At 35.0% G+C, this 15,632-nt stretch overlaps 1 protein-coding gene across 1 annotated transcript in view; it reads right to left on the bottom strand.

Annotated features, from left to right (window-relative positions):
• The window catches only part of LOC104491384 (peroxidasin homolog), a gene marked incomplete at its 3' end in the record, with an annotated part of 20,568 nt that extends 7,061 nt beyond the window's left edge, over positions 1-13,507 (bottom strand). The window contains exons 1-4 of the mRNA XM_010133799.1: positions 13,503-13,507; positions 12,408-12,479; positions 10,727-10,798; positions 4,023-4,094 (exon numbers count right to left, since the gene is read on the bottom strand). Of these exons, the coding sequence (XP_010132101.1) occupies positions 4,023-4,094; positions 10,727-10,798; positions 12,408-12,479; positions 13,503-13,507 (221 nt within the window). The remainder of the gene's footprint in view (positions 1-4,022; positions 4,095-10,726; positions 10,799-12,407; positions 12,480-13,502) is intronic.
• Between the last annotated feature and the right edge of the window lie 2,125 nt (positions 13,508-15,632).

Below are 15,632 nucleotides of genomic sequence, written 5' to 3'. Positions count from 1 at the left end.
GAGAAAAAAAATAGTCCAGACCAAACACACCTAGAGGAAGACAAATATTTCATCAAATAAGCATGGTACAGATTTTCTCTTTGTGATTATTAATTCTGGAGGATGAACATTTACAGTAAAATTCAGTCTCAGTGGCATTTCCCACAGCACTAAATTTAGGATTATATCTTCTGTAGCATAATATTTTTTGTAGAGGATTACTTTTATACATTACTATTATAACACATGTCAGTTGCTAATTTCTAATAGCATCTCTTCATCTTGGGGGAAGTACTTAAAGTCCATTAGTTGAGTATAATCAATGCTTTGAACATTTTTTAAAGAGCATATTTGCCATTTCGATTATTTGAAAGAGAATGAACAAATATATTTTTCCCACATTTATCAAAGAGCTTTCCCTGCCCAAGGGTATGACAAGAAATAACAGGCTTAAACCAGAAGGGAAGAGATTTACATAAAATGTTACAGTAATAATATTAAGTTTTGGAACAGGATACTTAAAAGAGATTATGGAATCCTCTCTTTAAAGACTTTCAAAATAAGGCTAGATAAATATCTGTTTCCAGTCATCTAGGTTTGTTGTCCCTAGCTAATCTTATTTTAGAATAATAAGGATGAACTTCTCAAGGTTGTTTTCATACCTTTAGCATTAGTTTGTTCATTTGTTTATTAATTCTTTCATCATTCCTTACCATAGGGATATTAGGCAGCAATGATCCTTTAATCAGGCCCCACTGTGTTAAATGTGTTAACTGCTCACATACAGTTATTGAAAAAACAGCAACTCTTTGTGATACAAAACTCAAAAAAATTCATAGCAACATTTCAGAGCTACTGAAAACTGAATTTAGGAAAATAAAATGAATGTAACAAGCTGCAACACTATATGTAAGATAACATTTTAATCTATTAAATTTCCCCCAAATATGTACATGTGCACACAAACTACAGCATAACACTTATAATAAAAGTTTATAAAAAGCAAAATTAGTATGCTAATACGGAAATTTAAAGAAAATGCATAATTAGTATTTCACTAAGATTAGGTAAACAGATTTAAATGATTCCATTAGTATTTGGGGATACCACTAGTGAAGGACAGCAGAGAACACTTTTTGTCCCTGATACACAGGGTTTTTAAGTTGAGGTCTCAAAAAATACAGTACATATTTGGAAGAAAAGCCATGTACACACGTCTGGAAATAGACTGCATTTAGAGTTCAGGATTGGGATCCAGATACAGCAAACCTGTGACATCCCCAGCCAGGAAAATTGTGATATTTCAGGTGGTATTCAGTTGTCTAACCACAGGCATATAGAGGCAGATAGCGGTTCCCTAAGTGCAGGTATACAGAGACAGCTTTCGTTGCCTTCTGGCTGCTACTCTGAAAAAATGTGTTTCCTGCAGCTTTCTGTCACATTTGCCAGATCCAAACATATGTCTTACAGATTTAACAGGGTCTAACCTGGTACTAAGGGACTACTTTTAATCAGCTGACTTGCTGCCTTTGTGCCCTGCCATGACTGAAGAGTTGGGCGACGAAATACGTATGGCTCCGTGTGTTTGAGTACCCTAAAACTGCCAAGTTTTTTCAGAATTTACTTTTGCACAAGTGAGTTTCAAGACCTGATTCAAAGATCTTATTCCCACAGCAAAAGCTTCCAAAAAAGACTTTTTTTACCACATCAGCAGCTAAGAATTTTGCCACAGAGATTTTAAGAAGGACCTGGCCAGCTGCTGTAAATACTGGGGATTTTATTCCCTTATACATGCAATAGGCCTCCTAAATCAAATTGTATTTACAATTTCACCCAAAGAACAACAACAGAAAAGTGTTTGCCTTGCTGTTCATTTTTTTGCATTTTTTCTGGGTTTGTTTTTGTTTTTTTTTTTTTTTAACCAAAGCAACTATGTTTCATTCTGTTTCACTGGAGTAGAAGAAATTACTATGAACCAAAGTCTTCCCTGAGATGTGGACTGCAGCATCTACTCCCGAGAACTTGGCTGAGCACTGAGAAGAGCATTTGTCTCAGTAAACACATCCAGTACCAAAATGTGTTTGATAACTCGAGGCCACAGAAGCCTCAGATTGACCGAACAGTCAATACAGTACCAAATTAAAGCTAGAGGACTTGGGAATTTTTTCACAAAGACTAACTTCTGTCGTATGAACACAGTCTTCTGCCAAATATAATGTGGTAAAACAGACCCTAGAGCATCAGAAACTATTTTTATGTTAAAGATGTATAAATGACAAACCTCTCAAACTACAAATCTCAATGAAAGCCCAAGAGAAGGGTTTAAATAAAGCAAGTTTTCTGATGTGCACCCAGCAGGACAGTAACGCCCATCCCCACAGCTCACCAGATCAGCCAGCCGTAGGTGCTGCTTGTGGCAACTGATGCCATGACACACGCACAGTCACTGAGCAGTGACATGTCAGGCTCTGTTTTTATACATCCCAGCTAGAGACAGACTCAAACACTGTTTAAAACTTATTTTCATACAGAATAATATTGATGTTTCAAGTTTAAGCTTAAGCTGATATAGTTCAAAATCACTGCAGGCAGAGAGGCTTAACCACAACCTAGAGGAAAAGTACATTTAGAAGGTATTAATATTGAAAAGTGATTGATGTTTTCCAGTCATAAAACAGATCAATGGGAAATAAAGCAAAAGAAAAAAAGGACAAATGTTGCCACTTGCAGGATATCAGGCTTGTGGCATGGGGAAGAATAATATTTTAGAAGCATTAGTAATTCAATAAATGGGATTCAGTATTTAAAATTCTACACAAAAAATAAGAATTGCTATTAGCATGCAAGTAAGCCCTACCAGTTGCTGTCAATATGCTGCAGTAATCATTTCTAGAATAGGAGGAAGAGGAAGGCATTAAGAAAACAAATTACATATTTGTTTATGTTTTATAATTATCACTTTTGTTCTGTAGAGAAGCTCTTCCTTCAAAAGGCATCTATTGCCCTCTAAAACAAACTTGTGCCCATCCCAAGTGTCGTTTTATTTCACATACATGCTGTGTCCACTAATATCCACTAGAGGTTTATAGTAACAAGGAAACTGGTACATATCATAGAAAATTTGTAACACACTGACAACTGTCAAGAGTTTAAAAACTTATGTTGGTCCCAGAAGAAAGATGTTTAGGCCCCTAATTTATATGCTACAAAATTAATTGGTCTCGTACTGTTACTTGGCAGTAAAACTGTGAAATAGCTGTGCACTTATAGTTCTTTCTATAAAATTAGTTTTTCTAAAAATTACCACAATGAATGTATCCCAATGCTTTCTGATTATAAAACAAAACATAGTTAAATTTAATGGAATAAATACAATCAGTTTTTGTCATGCTAAGGACTGCATTTTTCATTCTTTTTCAATAGAAATTATTCTTCAGTCATTAGAGAGGAAAGGGGATATGATTTTAATCTATCTTTCTAGATACTGAAAGAAATCTGAAACATCTACATTATGAACAATGAACTTTCTTACATTTTAAACATCTGTATATGGCAATGATTAATGCATCAATAACAGTAAGGTTTTAAGATTTAAATTTCTTTTTTTAAAACATAACAGAAGAAGGTTAAATTTCAAGAGACTAATTCAGCTTTAATTCTGCATAAAACAAAGGAACTGCTGCAGTCAAAGGAATTGCAATGTTATAAAACCTACGGTAATGAAATCAAAATCTCTCTCTAAGCAATACACATTAGTTTTCAACATTTTCCACAACAATGCTGCTTCTTCAGGAAAGCTATGTAACAACTTATAGGGACACCAGGAATGCAAATCACAAATAAAAGACGAACATAGAAATTAGGAACTTGACACAGAGATCAACTGTGGTTTTTCACATGCAAATGATTATGGGGGCTCTGCCTAACAACCCAGGGAGTGCAGACATGCAGAGCATGCGGGGAGGATGTGTGGATCAAGGCGTGCACCTTTCCTCTGCAGGGGAACCATGGAGATGACAGCACAGAAGAGAAAAGGCACTTACAGTTGTTCTAGAGAGGCAAGTCCTTTAAATGCTTGCCTGTCAATTGACTGGATTTCATTCTTGTACAAATAGCTGAAACAAGAAACAATCAGTAATATTAGTACACAAACAAGAGCTATGTGAAGATGGAAAAGAAGAATTAAGTTGACATGTGAAGACAGTTTTGCAACTACATATTAGGAAAAAAATACAAAACAAAACCTAAACACATACACATAAAAATTCTTTGTCCTTGAGATTTCATCCCAAATATTTGCCAGAAAGACAGAAGTCTGGGGCCTTGTAGGCCCTGAGGCTGTGACCCGGATGGTCTTGGGCTTCCCAGTGCTCACTGTTGTTACTTACTGTTTCTCAGCCCTTCAGTTTCTTGATGGGCTTGCCAAAAGTCAAATAAATTGAGAACTGCATCAGAAGAGCCTTTACTAGATACAATGGGGATGGCCACTGGCCTCTTGTTTCCTTTAAAATAGCCCATCTAAATACTGGTACAAATACTCAAGTTATGATGGAACAAGTCTTTTTACTGGACTTGGAGAACAAACAGTGAGAATTTCTATAACTCTGCCTGTGTTGCCTTTTGAATATTGGATTTACAACCATAAAACAGCATTGTGTATTTGTTTTATCCCAGCGTAGAAGATGGACACTAGGTCCCCACTGATACTCCACAATATAAGCAGAGCAAACTTATGCAGAGTACCAGTCTGTTCACACGTGTTGTCTGTAGCTTGCCTACAGAATTAAAATAAATCAGGATGGATCAGTGTATGTGCTCATGTTCATCGTGCTTTTAACAGCAAGTGAGAGGGTGTTGGAGAAAAATCACACACTTTACCTGATGACTGCAGTTTCTGACTAAAGGCAGCAAATGAAAATACTTTTGGGGTTCAGTGACAAACACACTTGTTAGGCCAGGAACAGGTTTGCAGTTAAAAACTTTCTCACAATTATTTGACAAATGATTTGAAACTCAGTTAATCGGGCATGGATTTCTATCAAAAAGAGATGAAGAAAGATACTTTGGACCACAAATGGCTTTATTAGCAGGCATTTTATTAGTAATGGTTTTGGTTTTTCTATTATTACAGATCTCAGTAAGTTACTGGAAATATTGCAAATTTCTTCTGATGCAACAGGTAAAATACTGGCTCTGCAGGAGCTGGTGGCAGTTTTTACACTGACGGGCAACAGTTCACCATAGGCCCTAACCAGAAAAGAAGTATCTGATGTTCAACTCACGACAACTCTGGGGGACAATATGGAGTAGTATCCTTCCCTTGAGTCTAAATTTGGTTTTCCAACGCATTGCTTGCAGAGATTCCAACACATTAATATCCAGAGGCGTGCTTTATAATATATATATGCATCTGTACAAAAAGCAGAGTTCCTCCAATAACAGAATAACAGGGAAATAAGAATTTCTGAGGTTTTTTAAATGCTCAAAATTATGAACAAATTATACTGGAAAAAATAAAAATACTGTCATGTGAAATTACAGTAAAAACTTTAAAAATAATTTGAAAAGAGAGAGAATAGATTTGGATCCACATTTTGAATACGGAATTACTTTTTTCTGTTTGAAAAAAAATAGTCAAATATTTTTGACTCAGATTTACCAATTCATTTGAGGATCACAGTCATTACAATTTTGTCTTTCCTTAATTTTCCTCTCTGTTTGATATTAAATTCCTACCTTATCTTCCAGCAAGAATTTAAATGCACCATTTCTTCTTAATCCTTAGAAAATTTCAAGGACTGTGTTATTTAAACTGTTATTTACCTTTTTTAATACACCCCACTTGGCAGTGTGGAAATTCCTCTTATTCTTCTGAGTACTAAACTTCTTATCAGACCAGTGAAACAGAGTGGGCTAAAAAAACCCCAATTAAGTATCTCTTGCGGGCATTTGAATAATTTTATTCAAGAAATCTGAATTAATCAATTTTTTTAAAAATAAGTTTTACCAGAATCACTCATCTATCTTTTATTTACTTTCTGCAGACAAAGTAAGGCAGAGTGAAAAACAAAGGCCGGTTAGAGGAAGAATGGGATAATGATTTGGTAGCTTTGCAGACTTTTACCACCATATTGTAGGGAAGGGACTAGCCTTTCATGTCCCCTTTTCGAGCTCTTACCACACCACTGCAACAGGGCTTGATTTGGGATTCAGCTTTAAACTACAACTTTTTCTATTCTGATCAGAAAACTCTCAGCTGCAGGACACTCAACTGACCTCAGGTCATCATGTTCCCCCTTCACAGAGAAACACCAGCAACCCCAAGGCTACAAAAATGTATCTCCTAAGACAGGCATGTTAGCCAGACTTTTCATTTAATTGTGTAGATGCTTCCCTGAGGAAGTTAACAGAAAGAAAAATACATAAACGTTTACCTAATGGAGAGAGACGACAGAATACAAATAACAAATAACTAGCACTCACAAAAAAATATTTATATCTTTCTAAAATGCTACTGTGCCTAACAAGTGTAAACACCACACTAATTTCAACAACAACAAAAAAATTTCAAAATTTATCCCTGTTACATTGCAGAAAACAGATTTAGAGTAGAATTAGGGGAAAAGTAATGTATAATTACCTAAAAGCTCTCTTATAGAACTCAACCATTAGAATTTTACAAAGAATGAATAAACAGTGAATTAAGATGACAAAGGGATATATTCTATTAAGACATTATTTTCTGGCAATTACTATCAGCCATTTTCCAAAGAGCATTTTTCCAGAAATGCAAGCAAGGCTGAAAGAGGCCGGAGGTACTGGTTACATAGTTGGGAAATGAAATAGGCACCCAGTTATCAGAAAATTAGAAAAAAAAAAGGAGTTTTAATTAAAAATTTTGCTGTATATACATCTTAAGTGAATAATTTTTGTGTGTGGTTGTTTTTAATAAATGATATTAAAAGCCATGTGAATTAAGGAAAGTAAGATCCAGATACATTTGTTTGGAACTGGACGGGGGAAAAAGGCAAAAAGTGATAGCAATATCAGGCATTGTAGAGTTAAACCTGACAAGTAAATAAATAGAGCAAAGAGAGATTTATTAGAAACATAAAGGAGACGGTGGAATTAGAAACATGAATTGCAAAGAAATGAGATCCAGAATCACTGCAGGTGTTTAAAGGACAAAGGAACATGACCATGACGGGAACAGTGGTAGAAGGCACAGAAGGAAACGTGTCCTAATCTCATTTCTGGAAGGGTGAGGTCAGCAACTCAGCACTTTGGCAAACCTATAATGTATCTTCTACCACTATTATTCCATTCCCTAAAGGCAGAACAAACCTTGCACGTTGCATTTCTATATTTCCAGAGCTGATACGTTTCATACAGTCTTAATTTCCATTTATCACACGCCCGTCACAACGTTGCCATGTCTGATTCCTCACCGCTCCATTTCTTACTAAGCAAACATGTATCAATGCTGTTGTCAAAGTTATTTTCATTTCCCATTTTTACTTCCTTCACTTCCTTCTCACTAGCTTCTAGTTTACTGCTCTGTAAATACCAAGTACCTTCTCTTTATCAGGGAAGGGTTTTTTAATCACTAATCTACATTTTATATTTTTCCTCTTAATCATATTTTTTTCCACTGCTGATTCCAAATCTTCTAGTATCCTACATGTTAAAATGGTAGTCTGTGCCTACCTTCAATTCTCAGTCATCTTCTCTCTTGGAGAATAAAGACTTTCAGGATCAGAAAGGATTGTCCTACAAAGTTTCCACAATTTGCCTGCATCTATGTTACAAGGCTGGGAAGGTTTTCTTTCTCATCTTTCTGTACTATCACCTCTAGGCACAGGAAGTCATTTAAATGTATTCAGTGTACTGTATACATCATGTACACTTATACATCTTGCAACAGGAGCAACAAATTAGAAACATGTTACCAACTATTTTGCTCATATGAAGCCAATTTTTAAAAGTTTATTTTGTATCCTTTGCAGAAGGGGAATATAAGACCCAAAATATACAAAATCGCTGAAGTGCAGAAACAAACTTACTATGGATGGGGTCCAAGCATTTTTGATCCTTACTAAAGAACCATTTTGCCAACAATAGGGTACATGAAATAAAGACAGAAAGGCAGGGGGGAAAAAAAAACCTTTTTGGTTTCATAGCAAAACAATAATAATTACATTTCTTCTTTCCAACTTTAGTATATGAATTCAAAGACAAATTATTACTACAAGCAGCACAGCAATATCATGCAAAACTGTTTATAGAACTGTCAAAACTTCAATTACATAAAGACCAAGATAATAAACATTCCTAAAAAATAAGCTTTAAAAATCCTATGTACATAATTTTCTTTTATAAGGTAAAGATCAACTTTTACAATACTGATTACAGAAGACTGAGGAATTATAATTACCCTGTAAAAATTTCTTCTTCAGACAGATGATTCTGAAATAAGACACACCTATGAAATTCTAACCTCAATTTCAGAAAGAAATAGTACAAAGAAGCATTTGAAAATTCTAGGGCTTCTTTGACACTTGCTGGGAAAAAGTTTTGTCTGAAAGTACAAAAACTGATCTGCAAAAGAGATACAGGAATAGACCTTAACAGCTCTCTCTCAGACACGTTTGGGTTTTTCTTTATATAAATACAGTGTATTATGCTTTATTCTTACATATTTTTGTATATAACTATACACTTACAAGTGGTTTATACAGATATATATTTATCTTTACTAAGAATTGCGTATTTTATATTTATATATACTTATACTTAGCTAAATCAAAGCTATTGAGAAATCACAGATTCTCTAAAATTACTCAGTGAATTATACATTTTCAGAACCAACATCACGGACCAGTGATCATTGTATGAAATGCAACAATACAAGTCAGGTTTGAAAATACCCATAGGACCAGGCCACACAAAATCTCAATTATTCCAGATGCTTTGGCCCCATAATACTGAGTTCTGAAAAATATTTCTATCTTATGTACAATTTCTCTTCCCTAATTTCTATTCCAGTTGATCCTGTTGGGAATAAATGGTCTGGTCTGTTCCCTTTGTTCCACAGAATACATTTAGCATGTATTGACTCAGCCGAAATTTTCACAGCTGAACTGTATTTATACGGTACCTTTAAGCTTTCTGTACTGATTTTCTGACCAGTACCAGCATTTTTATAACTTTAAGGCTGTATGGTTTAAAGCTAAACATTTATATCGCAGCCATTGAAATAAGCAAAAATATCTTCTTAAAAGTTTATTTTGGTATGGAAGATGGCTTTAAAGAAGAGCTCTCTGCAGGTGAATGAGCTACCGCATTGAACTTCATATTCAAAATTTCCAGGGAACAAGAGGAAAAAGAAAAGATGTTCCTCTTAACAATATAGATATAGATAAACATTACAACATATATTTGAAAACAATAATAGTTCAGTGAATATATACGAAAACAATAATATCTTCTCACTCTTTTAAGGAATTGAATAGAGTGCATAGTTGAGTTTTACCTTGGGTTTACTACAGCTAAGCAAAGGCGAGCACGTGAAAACAAAGAACTAATAAGAACCAAGTAGTATTTTAGCACAGTTGCTGACTATGGAAAGAAGCATGACCATTCTGAATTAATAGACCTTATATACTCCACTACCAGATCCACCTCACAAACACATCTTGGACTTTAATAATTTATTGGGGATAGTCTGGTCAATATTCGTTTTTCCTCCTATTGTACATAGATTAAACAATTTTACTACCGAAAGACACAAAAATGAGACCAGAAAATGTAATCTAACACAGCTTGGAAAAACAGTGATATGTCTGCACAAATTTATGTGATTTGTATTTTCCTCTCTTCTCCTACCTCCTTAGAGAAATTAAGCTTCTGATTTGTTTCCAAAACAATGAAATATCAAAGTGACTATTTTTTTCTGTACAGCATTCAAGAAATGATCAATACTCCAAGACAACGGAGAGAAACTTTTCTACATGACAGTACATAAAGTGGACTCCAGAAATCAGTGCCAACAACGGATGACAACTTACTATTCAGCTTTAGTCTTTTATACAGTAAAAATTACATTTTTGATGCCTTTTTTTTTATTATTAGGATAAGTAATACCCTTGATGTGTTTGTTAAAATTGGTGGTAATTACTCTTAAAATATACGGGGTGACTGAATACTTACAGCAAATCAAGTAGGTACTCTTACAGTCTGTGTTTGACTTCATTTTTCTCTTACAGTTTTATACTGCATTCAGTGAACGCTTTGGGAGTAGTTAAAAAGCTTATATGTTACAGGCTTTTGCAGACACAAATCTTGGATTAGTTGCTCTTAAAACACTTTTCAAAGTACAAACTTAAAAAATACCCGTATGAGGGTTTCAGTGAACCTTTAAAGAAGTAACTTCCTAAACCTTCCTACATATTCCCTTTTAAATTATCTTTTAAGTTGCACAGAGTAAACAGCAATTAGTAAGCACTTTAAGATCGACTGGGTACAGATATCACAGTCTTATATTAGCAAATACCAAAGCACCTACTTATAGAAATATTCACCCCATATAGAAATGCCCCCACCCCATAAATTTATTTCACAGATTTTCAAAGCAGTTTGTCTTCTGATATAGTGAGTCAGATTAAAACACAATCTCAGACAAAAACACTTTCCCATTGAAGAAGTTCAATTACACATTGATGCAAAAAGTGGCATTCACTCAACTTACAGATATTTCAGATTTTCAAGGTCCTCAAATGCCCCACTTGGTATTCTTTTGATTTGATTGTTGTTTAGAAGCCTATGAAAAGAAATAAACAGCCATTTATTTTAACATACAGGAACAGCAGGGGGAAAAAAGAAGTGTAATAGCAGGTGTAATACATAGCATTAAAAGGAAAACTTAAAAAAACAACAAAACAAAATGCTTTTCCCCCTAACAATAACTGTTAGAAGAATAAAAGTGATGTGCTTACAGCTGTTCAGTCACTACCTTGCAGGAGAAAACTCTGAAAAAAATTAGGCAGAAATAAAAAAAGAAAAAATCTAAAAACTGAAGTAATGTGGCTTTTTGCAGGTATCTGATATAAAGATGAAGGGGAAAAAAAAATCTTGTTCTCAAGTCTACAGATTAGTTTGAAATTGATAAAATCGACACTAACAAAAATTTTTCACTAGCAGGTGCATTTTCCCAGGTGAGGGACTTTTCCTGGATGCTTCTTAGCAATATTCTGTATACTGGGCCCTTTACATCAAACAGGAACACAACTGTCTGTATTCACTGATTTGCACTCATGCCTCATGCAGGGGTTTTATGAAGAGGAAGGGAATTCAAACTTAATTAATCCTGTCTTTATTTGGGACTTGTGTATCTCAGATCAGTGATTTGGACAGTTAAAACTTGAGGCTGGATATCTGACAGTAATTGTTATCCAAACTGGGGATAACTGCAAACAAAGATATGATCAAAGGTGACTTAAGTAGGGATAGCTAGTAAAAATGTCATGGTAGCACATATTTGGAAAAATACACTTTTGCAGTTAAGTCCTATAATTTCTTCTGGTGTGAATGTACAGCAGAAAATGTCTTAATACATTTGTTGTTATGTGCTTGCAGTATAAATGAATCATAGTGATCCAAAGCTCACGGGTATCACTACTATATTTCATGCTACTTATGTTCTAGAAAACAGGCAAATTTGCCATCATAAATTGCATAATTTAAAAATAAAAGTAACTGTCTATTTTAATTCCTCCTCATGTTTTCTAATACATTAAAGAAGAAAAATACACATGCATTTGTTTCAAAAATGACATTTGAAGGAAGAACAAAGGAGATATTAAATTAAAACTATAATACATATATTATTTGCACTACAGTTTGTAAAAAGTCTTTTAGAAAACATGGACATTTCTTCACAAACATACGTGATAACAAAGACCCCCATAAAACGTAACTCAGTAGAAACAAAACCTTCCAACTTCTGCCAGTCCTGGTGAGCATATTAGAACAGGAAAGTTCAAAACATTAGAGTTTGTCAAATATTTTGTAACTGCAACACATTTGCACATCTGAGCCTTTGAATAGCTCTGTTGTAACTCAGTGATTAATTATGTGATACTCCAAAGTCATTTAGCACAATTTGGAAAAAATTATGAAGGCCTGTATTTTTCATACATCCAATAAAACATTAGGATATAAATAATTTCCTTTTTTATTTTAACAGATATATACCTGGTTTTTCTTTCAAATATTTTGGGTCTAAACCCAACTTCCCTCAGCTGTGTAAATACTACAGCTGAAATTTGTGAGACTACTTACCTGTGACGAGTAAGCAAATCTGGCACATTATCAAATTAATCACATTAAATCAAAAGGGGAAAGGGCCTTAGAGTTGCAAAAGAACTTACAGTGTGTTCAGGTTTTTAAGACGTCTAAACTCTCCAGGCTGGATTTCTTTAATTCTGTTAAATCTTAGGTCACTGTAGAATAAAGAAAAAAGAATCATGTTACTAAAACATTAACACATTTTTTCATGTGAAACCGAACTAAGCTCTGTCCATAAACCATAGCTTTTGACCAAAGGAGATGGCAAAACAGATCCAAACACTGTTTGACAAGTTTCAGCAGAGGATTGACCCAAGCCAGCCTGAGTGGTCAATGCTGAAGGCTGTATCTTACGTTGAACCTGTGATCATGAAGCACATTCTCTTCCACAGCGAAGCAACTTGAAATGGCATGTTGAATTGTATTTCACTAAATTGAATTTTCTCCATATTTTAAAAGCTGTTGCAAATAATGAAAGTAAATAAAAAATATTGTATATAGACAGATATAGAAGATTTTGGATCAGAAAAAAGCTCAGGAAAAGACAGTTTTCAAGACTTCTAAGCTACTCCATCCTTTTGTTTTGGGCAAGTGCCTTATGTTGGCCTAATTTAAAACCTGTAAGCTATCTATTTTCTTATTTTACTTTCTCTTAAGTTTTTTAATATGTTTTTACCATCTTCAGTTTCCTGTTAGATCTATAGCCTAAGGAGAACTTCTCCAAGAAGAAGGAAAATGATTTCTCAAGTGAGGTGCTGCAGAGTGAGCTGGGACAGGGAGAAAGGATGGTAGGGTTTCCCACCTCTGCCCACCTTCTATTCTCCCCCGGGCTCCCTGTCGCATGGTCTTACTGCTTGCTTGCACTGGCTATCATATTCCCAGCAGCTCAGAGACCAATTTAACCAACTCACTGGGACCAGCAATAAACCCATGCAAAAACCCCCAGGAAATAATTTTCTGCTTGATGAGTAAACTGAACGGGCTACCTGTGAGGCCACACAGGTGAGAGAAAGATTGCTAGGAAAGATCAGGACCAGGGGAAAGGAAGGAGAGCAGCAGATCTGTCCTCTTCCCCAGCAGCAGGCCAAGGACATCAAGACTTTATAGTCTCTGGCAAGCAACCAGAAGGGAAGCAAAGAAAAAGTAAATAAAAACTGAAAGACTCTGATCACACTTACTGCATCGTCCATCCTAGAACACACACTTATCAATCGCTTTCAAAAATTAAGACATAAACATGTCATGGTAAATCTTTGCACCAAAACCAGTCCTAATTAATATGCACTAGTAAATACGTGTCAGTCCTAATAAATATGTGCTGTGTTTTAACAGGTAATATGTTATCAAGAATTCTCTGGAATTTGTATTTAATCAAAGGAAATATAGAAAGCAGACAAAAAGTTTGCTGCAGACTAATCCCATATAATCCCACTGGCTGAGGTTGCACTTAATGGGAGGTATAGTTGCCTGAAATCTTTTGCAAAGAGCGTACTTAGACACCTTTCCTCATGAATCAGTCCACCAGGGCTTATTCAGCTCTGGAATAATGGCCTCAGAAGGATTTTTTCTACTTAAGTGGTTTAGGATGTGTCCTACTGTTCATTGTAGGGAATGGATTAGATGTGGTTCTGTTTGTATTATACTCCACCAAAATACTTGATTAGTGACCAGAATAAATGAGGGATGCAAACTGGTATACCTTATTGAGATGTGCTAAACTGCCTGTAGACAAGCAGGACAGCCCCCTTCGTCAACTCGAGGCTGAACCAAGCATTTCCAGACTTAGAAGCACAAATTGTCACAGCTTGAATTTGTTCTTTACAAAATCACTTACTTCAGTTATAGCTAAACAGTGTTACTTTTTGTTCATCACACACAAGAAACATTATACGTGAAACACGTCGCTGATGAAGAGGAGATGCTGCCTATGAGTCACTGAATCATAGATGTCGAAATTTTCTTAATAAGCATTGAATGTCGTAGCCTGGACTGACAGAAGATACAGCAGATCCTTCTGTAAACATCATTGGACATGACACTCCACTTCATTAGGAGCTTTCCTAAACTATCTGAATGTCTATTGTGTTTCAAGGTAGCCATTTAACTTTGTTTAAAATAATCAAAAGTGCAAAAATACAATGAATGGAATATTGAAAACTGAGTATTTTTCGAAAGTCTCAAAATGCCATTACAGCTATGAGTATTTAGCAAGTAAACAACATGGGACTTCTCAAATTGATTTAAGTTCCACAATTAAAAATAAAAAAAAATTAAAAACAAGCTTATTCCCTACAGATATTACAGCTAGGCGGGGATCAGTCTCTTCTCCCAAGTAACAAGCGATAGGATGAGAGCAAATGGCCTCAAGTTACACCAGGGAGGTTTGAGCTGGGTATAATGAAAAATTTCTTTACCGAAAGGGTTGTGAAGCCTTGGAACAGGCTGCCACAGGTGGTGGAGTAGTCACCATCCCTGGAGGTACTTAAAAGACTTACAGATGTGATGCTGAGGGAAATGGTTAACCAATGACCTGGCAGTGTAGGTTAACTAGACTTAATGATCTTAAAGATCTCTTCCAACCTAAACGATTCTGTGATTCTGTATGTAACCTCCACTAATGCAATGAAGAAGCCAGTTCTCTGAGTCAGCATCAAAATGAGCACCCTGTTGATGTGCTGAATCCATTCTGCAGTATCTAACTAGGATATTAGGGAATAGCAACACCAATTAAAACAATTTGTATTATTTTACTATTGATGCATATAAGTGATATTTTATCCTAATTCCTGATGCTATTGCCCTTCAAATATGAAGTTGTTAAGACTAAATAATACAACATATTTGAAACCCTTCCATTTGTTTACATTATGCATAAAGGTATTAAAAAAGAGCTGTAATAACTTTGTCATCTTTAAGTAAACAGTTTCACAGAAAGCTATGATGACAACAATACCTTTTTAATAAAGACTAATTATAGGCTTTGTTTAAAGTTAGTACTACAATTACATTAAAACTGGAAAAAAACCCCAATGTTAATCTTGCTACAATGCAGGACTATGATTTTGGTACATTCCTTCAAAGGCGAGCTCTCTTCAAGGAGTAACAGTTCTAAGTGTTAACTCAAAAGTTTTTTCATTAATTTTTCAGCACAAAATCTCCCAACAGCAAGAGTGAGACAGATCACAAATGCTGCTCAAAATAAAGAACACACGACCTCTTTTGTTCTCTAATTGATACATTTCATGAGGTATTTCATGTACACAGAAGATAAAAGTTAATTCATAACCGCTGTAAATTTCTCAAGAAGA

The sequence above is a fragment of the Buceros rhinoceros genome, unplaced genomic scaffold (assembly GCF_000710305.1).
Source record: "Buceros rhinoceros silvestris isolate BGI_N320 unplaced genomic scaffold, ASM71030v1 scaffold18903, whole genome shotgun sequence".
NCBI lineage: Eukaryota > Metazoa > Chordata > Aves > Bucerotiformes > Bucerotidae > Buceros > Buceros rhinoceros.
Note: the sequence above shows the minus strand (reverse complement) of the source record. Positions and strands in the feature narration are given on the sequence as shown.